The 10,687-nt window shown below is 54.7% G+C and overlaps 1 protein-coding gene across 3 annotated transcripts; it reads right to left on the reverse strand.

Annotated features, from left to right (window-relative positions):
• Positions 1–612: 612 nt before the first annotated feature.
• On the reverse strand, positions 613–8,946 carry LOC128563471 (ficolin-1-like). 3 transcript variants are annotated; one of them, XM_053558771.1, is made up of 10 exons: positions 8,746–8,945; positions 8,102–8,251; positions 6,639–6,752; positions 4,998–5,051; positions 4,598–4,633; positions 3,633–3,665; positions 3,093–3,220; positions 2,525–2,654; positions 1,579–1,713; positions 613–1,091 (listed from the first exon to the last, which is right to left on the reverse strand). In XM_053558771.1, the coding sequence occupies exons 2-10, from the start codon at positions 8,193–8,195 to the stop codon at positions 844–846; spliced, it is 972 nt and encodes a 323-aa protein (XP_053414746.1). In that variant the 5' UTR covers positions 8,196–8,251; positions 8,746–8,945; the 3' UTR covers positions 613–843. The 3 variants fall into 3 exon arrangements, with proteins under 3 accessions (XP_053414746.1, XP_053414755.1, XP_053414766.1); XM_053558780.1 differs by lacking the exon at positions 3,633–3,665 and having other exon boundaries at positions 8,746–8,946; XM_053558791.1 differs by lacking the exons at positions 6,639–6,752; positions 8,102–8,251; positions 8,746–8,945 and adding an exon at positions 5,683–6,165.
• Between the last annotated feature and the right edge of the window lie 1,741 nt (positions 8,947–10,687).

Raw genomic sequence — 10,687 nt, forward strand, 5'->3', positions numbered from 1 at the left:
TCTGGCAACTTCCAGGAGGGAAGGAAAACCTTTCCCTCTCCTGAATCAATGTGCCAGCTGCCTCATCCAATCTCTGTTTTACTATGAACGTGGGACCCACAGGCACCCAGTTACCCTCAGTGTGATGAGCGGGTAAGGAGAGTGTCTTGAGTGCGTCCCAGGGGACCCAGAAGGGTGGGTGGCAGGAAGCCTGGGCACTGCGGGATAGTGGGTATGGTTGGGCACAGAGCTGGGATAGGCATGGCCATCTCTGAGTGCAGGGCCGGCAGACACTTTCTGTAACTGATACTCGGTGCAGGAGCAGCAGGTCAGGTGGTCTCTGTTCCCACTACTCCACTTTACTTTGCCTGTCACCTGAAAACTGCTCGGGCAAAGGGAAGCCAGCAACACACCGACGCTGTGGGCGTGGCTGTGTGGCATTAAAACTTTACCTCCAAACAGGCACCACGTGCCTGCTATGTCAACACCTATCTTGGTCAGTTAGAAACTTCCTTAGCCCTAAGGGCATCTAAGCCCCCTGCAGGGCCAGGTCACAGGCTAGAATAGCAGAACAGCGGTGGGGACATGAGCAGGGAGGGCTGTTCAAAGACAAAGGCACCCCGCGTTTGCAGCGAACAAACATCTTTATTGGTAACGTGCATGGAGACAGGGTCTGGCTGACAGTTACTCGTAGCCTTGCAGTGGGAGAGAAGGCCCAGAGCTCTGGGGCACGGGAGCGGCGAAGCTCCTGCACCCCCACGAGGACCGTGGGCTAAGATCCCCATGTGCCCTTTCTCACGGGGGGGCAGGGATATGGCTCCCTCCTGGTAGCAGGCATGGGACCCTCCTGATCAGAGCCCCCAGCTAGGTGAGCCGAAACTTCATCTCTGACACCTTGTAGCTGTAGTTGTACCCTTTCCCTGTCTTCCAGTTGATGCCATTTGCGAAGCTTTCATGATCCCCCCCGAGGTAGAGGCCATTCAGGTTTGACAGGTGACAAGACGCGTACCACCAGGCTCCATGGTACTGCACCGCACAGTTTTGACTAACGTTGTCGTTGTCTTGGTCTTTGGTGGAGAAGGGGTAGTTGTTGTGGTATGTCAGAGAATCACCTGCTCAGGAGAAAAATGGGCCATTTTACACATAGTGTTGAGAAGCCTCCATGTCCAGTTGCCTACGTTGTGCACTGCACCATTCAGTGAACACTTGCTTTGCTGGCACATAGCCTTGGCATACCCTTGTCTGCCCGCCCCTGCCACCAACCAGGCATTCTGTCTTAAAGAACAGGTCGCTGTGCAGCACAGAGTGGGAATTCAGACCCTACAGAAATGCCCTTAAGTTTTATCCTTTCTCAGTTTTCATCAATCACAGGAGCAAATAAAAATAGCCACCATTCATTGGACTTTTTATTGAATGTATTTCATAATCTGCGTAAGTACAATTAACTGTAGGTACAATTACCTTAATTTGCTGTTGAAGAAACTGTGGCTTAGAGAAGTCGAGTTGCCACTAACGTCACAGACAACAGACAAAGCCAGGACACCCAGTGGGCTGTCTCTGCTTCCCAGACAGGGCCACACTCCCAGGGCAGACACGCACCTGCATTGCCCTCAGCAAAGGCTCCCAGGACCAGCTTGTACTTGTCAGCCTCGCTCCCCATCTTGAAGGAGTGGTACTTGGCGAACTGGTGGGTGCCTTTAAAATCCACGAGGTCCACACGGAGCTCGCTGGTGCCTGTTGGAGGAAGGTGTCAGAGTCCAAGTGCAAGGTTCTTCTCCCTCCAGGCTTGGAAGGCAGGAATTTAACATTTTAGGGGATGTCTGGCCTTGGCAACCAAGGGGATATTTCCTCAAGTCCATTACAAATCCCTTTGTGGAGATCTCTGGTCTATCTTCTGCACCCCAAACTCCCCCTACTCAAATTTATCTGATGGCACAAAACATTACATCAAAAACTAATATGTCACTGTTAGGGGCAGGGACGTTTCCCAGGTCAGGACACTGCTCTTGTCCTCTGTTTATCTGGAGAGGCCTCAGGTAGGTGTCTCAGGAAAAAGTAATGGCTGCTGGGGACAGAAGGACAAGTTTTCAGTTTCCCCAAGACCAAGGACAAGCTGATGCTCAGACCAGGAGAGCTGAGGACACAGGTGCTACTCTGACTCCACCCCCTGCAGTTGGCCCTGAAGGAGTGAGAGAGGACCAGGGCCAAAGGTGAAAGTCTCTCTCCTCGGTGGTGGCAGTTTCAGGAAAGAGACAGTGTGGGAGGAGGAGTAAGGAATGAGAGCTGCCCAATGGCTTGTACGTCCCTGCCCACATTCAGGTTCTACAAAGCCAGGACACCAAGCTAGAAAGGCTCTTCCCCCCTAAGCCCTTGCATCCTCTGATCCCAGTGCTCTGGGGGTGCGGTGGGGCTATGGCAGGGAATACATGTCCCAGGATGTGAGCTCAGGTGACAGGATCCGGCCTCCTATTACCGACTGCCCAGTCTAAGGGGCAAGGACAGCTCCACCTGGAGCCCCAGGCCCACCCGACCCCGCCTGGCTTACCCTGGGCCGTGAGGGCGTGAATGTTGTCATTCCCCAGCCAGAACTCCCCCAGCTGGCTACCAAAGCCCCGCTTGTATGCGTCCCAGTCGCGGTAGAAGTCCACAGAGCTGTCGGCCCTTCGCTGGAAAACCTGCAGAAGAGCCAGGATAGGAGGTAGGAGGCCAGGCTGGTATCCCCGGGACAGCGGGACCCAGCCTCCCGGGAGCAGAAATTGAGAGGTCACAGCGCACATGGCCCTGGGTCATAAGCACCCCCGACCTGGTCTCATCTAGACCCCACATGAGGAAGGAGGAAATGGAGGTTCAGAGAGGGCAGGCAACAAGCCCCAGGCCACATAGCAGGAGGGCAGGGAGCCCCCACTGTGCCCTGCCCTGAAGCCTGCACTTTTCCCCATGAGTGACTTCCCCGCCATTTCTGATTCTTTTAGTCCTCAGGGAAAGTGAGGGATTCAGCTTCAGAATTTAGAAAGAGTATAGAGAATTCCAAAGTGTTCACCCACCAGACAGGGAGCCTGGTCTCCAGGACCCCCAGCTGCCCCTCTGGCCAGGGGACCCCAGCCCACACTCACAGTCCAACCCCCTCCATCTGTGTCCATGTCACAAAGCACAGTCAGGGGCCTGCAGTCCGGCAGGTAGATGGTGTGCCAGCCACTCAGGGAGTGCCCGAGGCTGAGCAGCTCCCGGCAGGTGCGTGCTCCTGGAAGGGAATCGGGAATAGACGTGGGTGGGCCCTAGAGCCCTGAGCAGGCCAGGGGTGGGGAGGGCACACCCAGGAGAGAGGGAAGCAGAGACCGCAAGGTCTGTGGGACGGGTGGACACCGAGGCCAGGATGGAGACATGGCCCCCCATTGTGACGACCAGGCCCAGCCCCTAACCTCCCCGCTCCTAGCACCACCCTCCTTAGTGTCCAGGCCCTGCCATTTGGGGTGAATTATGAGATACAAGGAAATCGCCAAGGGACGTTCTGGACACACAGGCAGCAGCCGCCAATGGCTGAGAGACTGACGGAGCCCCCTGAGTGGACAGTCCCTCCCTGTGCCCTGCACAAGGGGTTGGAGGCACAAGGGGTTGGAGGCAGTGGACCGGAGGGGGGCGGCCTGAGCACTGACCTGTGGCACACGACGGGGTCTGCCCAGGGTCCCCTGTGTGGGAAGAGGACATTGTCCTGAGATGGGGTCAGAGCCCTGGTACCTAGCACCCCCGACCTTGCCCGGACAGAGGCTGGAGCAGGGACACAACTGTGATCCAGACGCTCCCGGGACATTTGCTCCAGTTCTAATTAGCGGTCGCTGGACTCCGCTTCACTGGTCAGCACAGACAACCGGGCAGGGGCCCTGCATGTCCCACTTTTCCCTGTGGCCAGAGGTGGGCAGTGTCTGTCCTGTGACACTAACTGGCCTCACTCTGGTCCTCCTGCACCTGTCACAGTGGGTCGGTCTTCTCAGCCGCCTGGTCACTGCAGGCTCAGCCCAGTCTGCCTTACAGTCTGGTCACCGGGTGAGCGTCCTGGCAGCATCTGCACTGGGGGCTGAGCCCATTCTGGTCATTATTGTAGACCGAGGATGTGACTGTCTAGAGCAGGGGTCCTCAAACTTTTTAAACAGGGGGCCAATTCACTGTCCCTCAGACCGTTGGAGGGCCAGACTATAGTTTAAAAAAAAAACTATGAACAAATTCCTATGCACACTGCACATATCTTATTTTGAAGTAAAAAACAAAACGGGAACAAATACAATTCACACCACTTCATGTGGCCCGTGGGCCACACTTTGAGTTAGCCTGGTTTAGAGGTTTGCAGACTTTGCTTTTTTTGACTTTTACAATTTTTTGAAACAAATGGGCATGAATTAGACAAATGTTTAAACACGTAAAATGTCTACATCTATGGGACTGTGTGATTTTGCTCATCACCTGGGGCGGCAGCTGGCAGATGCCGTGTGTGAGGCCCCACGGACGCTGAGGACAAGGTGGGTCGGGGCCCTTCCACCCTCCCCCAGCCTGGAGAGGCGGGGACTTGGGTCTGAGGCCTCCCCTGCACAAAGCCCGCACGGCCCGGGGACCGCGCACAGCTCACCTTTCTCGCCTCGCGTCCCCTTCTGTCCTTGATCTCCTGCGGACAGAAGCAGGACGATGAGGCCTCCATGCCAGAGTGTCACGTCCACCCACGACTGTCCCCCCATTCTGGTTTCCAGGCAGCCTCTGCTCTGGGAGGGCAGGGGGAAGGCAGCAGCCAGCTGGGGCACAGTCCCGGCCTCTTCCCCTGGGCTCCACACACTTGTGGGCCGGCTGGCTCACTACGGCTTTGAGATGCCAGGGTCCCAAGCAGGGGAAGGGGACACTGAGGCCCTGACTCCAATGGCTGCCTCGCTGTCCTGTCTCGTCTCCCCCTCTGTCTGTCTCTGTCTCTCTCCGTCCATCTTTATATACAGGCCTAGGGTCCAGCTCAAGGCCGCCTATCTTTGTCCCCTGGTTACCTTTAGGTCCAGGTGGTCCTGCCTTCCCAGGGGCTCCGGCGGGACCTCGTTCTCCTGCAAAATCCAATCATCCCCATCACTGAGAAAAATGCAGCCTAAACAATTCTTCTGGAAAAACTTTGCCCCACGCAGTAGAGTCCTGAGCCCTCACCCCTCCAGATCCCATACCCCAGAGTCACTGACCCAAGGTACACCCTGGCGGTGCCCACAGATGGGTGGTAGAGCCCACACAGTGGCGGGTGTGATGGACAAGCCTGCACCCTGGGCTGGAGATCAGTGCAGGGCGTTGGCCCAGCTCCTATCTGCTTTCTGGACACAACCTGGGTTTCACCCTCTGTGACCATGAGCCTGGGTCCAAGTCCCCCTCCTGGAGCCCCCCTGCCTAGTTGGGCACTGGGCCCTGGGACGAGGAATGTGTCTTCAGAGAGCATTGTTCTGCCAGTCTCCCACACCCAGAGGGCAAGTCTGTGCGGCAAGGTCCCAGGGCGGGAGGCACTGGCTCTGCAGCCAGGCCAAGTTCCTGCAACAGTCACTCAGGGTTCCACGCAGGTTCTGACCAGAGAGGGGACACCAGGAGCCATGCGGTCTCCCAAGCCAGTGTCATTGTCCTCAATAGGGGTCTGAGGACTGCCCAGTGCCCAGGTCCCACCACCACATGGGCATGAGCCCAAGGCCGAGCCCTCACCTGCCCTGATGCCACCTGAGAGGCTGTCCAGCATCCTCTGTGTCCCCCTGGGTGGGAGAGGGCGTGTATCTGGATCCTGCTTTGGGCTAAATGAGCCAGCCATGCCTGTTGCTAGAAAGCTGGCCCAAGGGAGGTCAGTTCCTCACACCACAGCAAGAGCTTCCTCCCGGCTGTCCCCTCAGCAGGGCACAGGGGACAGGAGTCCAGCTCTTGGGTAATCAGGCATGACCTGGCCCCATCCTGCCCACTCAGGTCTTGAGCAGGGATACCTGGGAGGATGTGTGAGTCATGGGGAGCTCCAAGCTTGTCCCATCTCCACTGGGACGTCCCCACCAGGTGATGTGGGTTCGTCGCCTGGTCACCTATAGACAGGGGCAGCTCAGCCCCAAGGCAGCTCCCTTTTCCAGCTTAGTGCCCATCTGTGTTACACCAGGCTCAGGGACCCTCACACATCTCAGCAGGCACCTGCCACCTGCTTTTGTTTGTGGGACAGCTGCCAGCTGTGCCCTGAAGCTGACCCAGGCCAAGGCCCAGCCCCTTCCCGCGTTTGCGCTCAGGAGGTCCTGACCCCCTTGGCACTCAATTTCCTCATCTCAGAGAGGTTGAGAAGAAATTGGTCACCCCAACTTTGGTGAGAATGGGGAGGCCCATACACTTCAGGAGTCTTGCCTGTAGTCATGGCATGCTGGCATAAAATCAAAGACAGGTGACAGGTGACAGCCACCCCCCCCCCATACGCCCAAATGTGAGCTCCTGAGAGGGCTGAAGGAGCAGCTACCACCTGAGGCAAGTCCAGAGCCCCCATGACCTCAGGGGTCAGCTACATCCCTGTCTCCAAGCAGAGGCCACGAGCAAAGCTTCCTATCATGGTGGGGTGTTGCCCAACTGAGGGTCTAATTTCAGAGGGCAGGAAATGCTCCCCAACCCCTTCTGCCCACGGGCCCCAGTGCACGTACCTCTCTCTCCATGGGTGCCAGCCTCCCCCTTGGGCCCTGGGGCTCCAGGCAGCCCTGGGCAGCCTCGGAGGATGGAGAGCTTGTCAGAGCCCTGCAGATCCATCACCGTCACCTCTGTACAGAGACACAAGTGGCCAGTCAGTGCCATCGTCCTGGGCCTGAAGCTCTATAGCTGCAGAGAAGCCGCCTAAACTGAGGGCGCCTGCCCCTTGGAGACGTTGGGCCTGGGCTGATGGCTGTAGCCGTAGCACCTGCCTCAGTGGGAGGCAGGCCTGGGAATGGGGGTTTCTGTTGCGATGGGAACTTGGTCCACTGCAGGGGGACTTGTCAGATGAAGAGGTGATACCCTGCCTTGGGGCCACCCTGTCCATATGATGTCACCCTTCTCTTGGGCAAGTCACCTCATCCCTCTGAGCATCTGTCCCCTAGCTACCAAGTAGGAATGATGGTAAAGTTATGATAAATGTTCAATTATAGCACAAAAGTTTTACAAATCCTGATATAATTCATGTCATTTAGAAAAACTCCTCAACAGTGGACACTCTCAATAAATAAGGACAGTAAATAAGTGTAAGACAGCTGGGGAATTGGGTTCACAATAGTATTTTCACTGTCAGACCATGGGAATGTGATCACAGAATTATGGGGCGGCAGCAAGATTCTAGGTAACCTGGGGCGGGAAGGTGTTTGATACAGGGACACGGAGAAGCTCTGGCACCACTGGGACCAAACAGAGACTGTTTGTTTCTTGAAAAAAAGCATTTTTAACTGTGTTGATTACAAAATTAATACATCCTCCTAAAGGATGGCTGAGAAAATATAGAATTAAGCCGTGCTCTCCCTGGGAGACACGGGCAGCTGCCATTGGGGTGTTTCCTCTCTGGGCTGTGTTCCTCATTCCACCGGACCACACTATAATTTACTATTTATGTATCGCCCATAAATAAGTTATCTGCTGGTGGCCGCTGTCCTCTGCTGTTGTGCACAGAACCAGCAGCTCCGGAGCCCATGAGTGAGGTCTCGCTGCCTTCCACAGCCCCGCCTAAGATGAATGAACTGGGCTTTCTGGGGACAGGGCCCCAAATCTGCATTTTTCACAAACCCTGTAAGTCAGGGATGCAGCCTCTGAACTAGAAAATCTTAGAGTGTCTCTTGGCACAGGAGATAGAAATAAGAAGTCAACAATATCTTTTTTCTTCTTTCTCAGTGCCAGGGTCTAGATCCAGCTATGGGCTCCATGGGGCAAATCTCAGGCTTCAGGTGCAGATGGATGCAGAATGAAATCTGCCCCCTTGCTCCCCTAGACCTTGGCTTTTCTGAGCCTCCCTCTCCTGGCCTGAGGGTTGAGGTGAGCTGTTGTGAATGTTCCTAAGAAGTCCTTTGCTAGGGGCTTCGCCCAGGACACCCAAGGTAAATGGGTTGTCATCAGCTTTCACGGACCAGGAAACCCCAGTTCCTCTCACCCGGACAGGTGTCAGCGGCCTGGGCAGGCAGGTCCTTGATGTGCAGAAGCAGGACAAGCAGGACTGCGGCCAGGACTGTGGCCCCCGGGGCCATGGTGACTCCGCTCAGCTCCCTGCCTCCAGGTCTGTGACTGCAAAAGCTCCCAATGGCTACAGGGCAGGGGAAACCAGCCCTAGTTATGTGCTGCAGTTTCTCAACTCTCTCGGGGACACCCACTTCCTACAGGTTGTATAGTTGCACCAATGGGTGGTATGAGACAATCTCAAAGGATGCTTCCTCCCAGCCCAGGCCCAGCAAGCTGACTGTTCAGTTAGGCTTACTTCCCTACAAAGACAGCCTGTTCCCCATCCAGAGAGCTCCCTTGCCCTCTGGAAGAGTCTGCCTCGCTCATGGCAGCTTAAGGAAAGCCCAGCTGCCATGCCCCCTTCTCACTCCTTGCTGTACTCAAACAATACCCCAAGGCCTTGATGGGAGATGAGGAAAGTTCTGTAGAAAGAGCTTTCCTTCTTCATCTAATTTCCAGAAAATTCAGATTTGAGCCAGTCCTTGGGCACTCAGCAGGGGGAGAGAGAAAAAGGTGTGTCCCAAGTGCTACTGACATCTTACGAACATTACACCAGCCCCGATGAGCAGAAAAAATTACCTGAAAACCACAGGAGGAGAAATTGAAGTCACACAGGTAGTAAGAGCCAGATGTTAGAATGCAGAGTCAAACATCCTTTGGATCACTGGGGCTGTTCTTGTTCATTACACCCGACGGTGAGGATACCTCTCATGCCCCCAGTCCTTGAGCCCATATTCTGCATCTTGTGCTGTGAATCACACGCAGCCTGGACATGGGTGGGCAAGGAAGGATTTCTGAAGAGATGCAGAGACAGTCACTAAGAAGAGTCAGATGGTAACCGGAGAGGGGCAGCAGAGGGAGGAACTGTTTCTGGTTTGCTGATTCTCCAGCCCGGGGTGTGGGTGGGGAGTTCAGCCCATGCAGCAGAGAAGTGGATTGATGGCCAAAGGGGTTTAGCAAAACAGTGGGAGGCTGAGGGCGCACAGGACCTTCTGTGCAGGCTCTGTGGGCGCTGAAACACCACACCTTGCATTCTTCTGTGTGGTGGCCTCAGCCCACTGGCCTGCAGTGGGGAGCAGGAAACAAGTTTCATGGCCTCAGACACCATTTAGTGTCCCTGAGCTACTGTGGCTGGTGAGACAGGCTGGACATCAGTGGCACAACCTCCTTTCCTGGAGCCAGTTCAGGAGTGAGGGTCACCTAGGGTGGCGTGAGGACAAGGGCAGCCCCAGGTGTGTGTGCTCAGCCCGCCTGCAGCAGCCCTGTAGGAGTGAGGGTCCTCCTTCCCTTTGTGTTGTCACAGGGCTTATTCCAGGTGCCGTGTTGATAGTACAGTCAGTTATCAAGTCATCGTTCCCAAGAGCATGTGGGCCCAAGAGTGGAAAAGAACGCAAGATTCTGACAAGCTGAAATCTTTTTTTTTTTGTAGAGACAGAGTCTCACTTTATGGCCCTCGGTAGAGTGCCATGGCATCACACAGCTCACAGCAACCTTCAGCTCCTGGGCTTAAGCGATTCTCTTACCTCAGCCTCCCAAGTAGCTGGGACTACAGGCGCCTGCCATAACGCCCAGCTATTTTTTGGTTACAGTTCAGCCGGGGCCGGGTTTGAATCCGCCACCCTCGGTACATGGGGCTGGCGCCTTACCGACTGAGCCACAGGCGCCGCCCAAGCTGAAATATTTTAAAGCAGGATGGATGAAAGTTATTTAATTTCTGGCAGCAATATTTCAGGTATCTGGGGCCACCCATCCTACTGCAGACAAACAGATGAAACATTAAAAACTAGATCTGCTTAGGGCGGCGCCTGTGGCTCAAAGGAGTAGGGCGCCGGCCCCATATGCCGGAGGTGGTAGGTTCAAGCCTGGCCCCGGCCAAAAACTGCAAAACAAAACAAACCAAAACAAAAAAAAAACTAGATCTGCTTGAAGGCATAGTCAGACTCTGCAGGAAAGGACCATCTTGTAGCCCAGGAAAAGCATGGTCTGTAGAGAAGTGAAACCAGCATGTGGGGCCTATTTTGCCCAGGGGATTTGCTAACTCCCAAATGACAGCTGGAAAGTTGAACCATTACTTTCATAATTTTTCAGTGGTCAAGGTCAAAGGTTGGTGTTTAGAAGCTGCCAAGAATATGGATTTGGGGCTGGGATCCATAGGGCTACACCTTAAGAACAGGGTGAGTGAGCAACACCCAGCCCTCATGTGGACTGTGGATTTGAGTCTTCTAAGCGCCTGGGGAAAGCATTTCAGCTCCTGAAATTATGTTTCTAGTACCCTCAGGCTCCTAGCTGAAACCAACACAAACCTTCTCTGGGAAGGAATAGCGTTGTCCTAGGTCATTATTTTTGAAAAACGTATTTTTTTTATTTGTTTTCAAATTAAAGGTTAGAAGACAAAGATAACCAGATTCATGAGAAAAAAGACAGCACATAGAGTCAATGGAAATAACAGAGCGGAAAAACAAGTCTGCAGAAGCTGCAGGTGCTGAAGTTACAGCCAGTTAATGGTAAAAATTGAAAGGCC

This window comes from Nycticebus coucang, chromosome 2 (genome assembly GCF_027406575.1).
Source record: "Nycticebus coucang isolate mNycCou1 chromosome 2, mNycCou1.pri, whole genome shotgun sequence".
Lineage (NCBI taxonomy): Eukaryota > Metazoa > Chordata > Mammalia > Primates > Lorisidae > Nycticebus > Nycticebus coucang.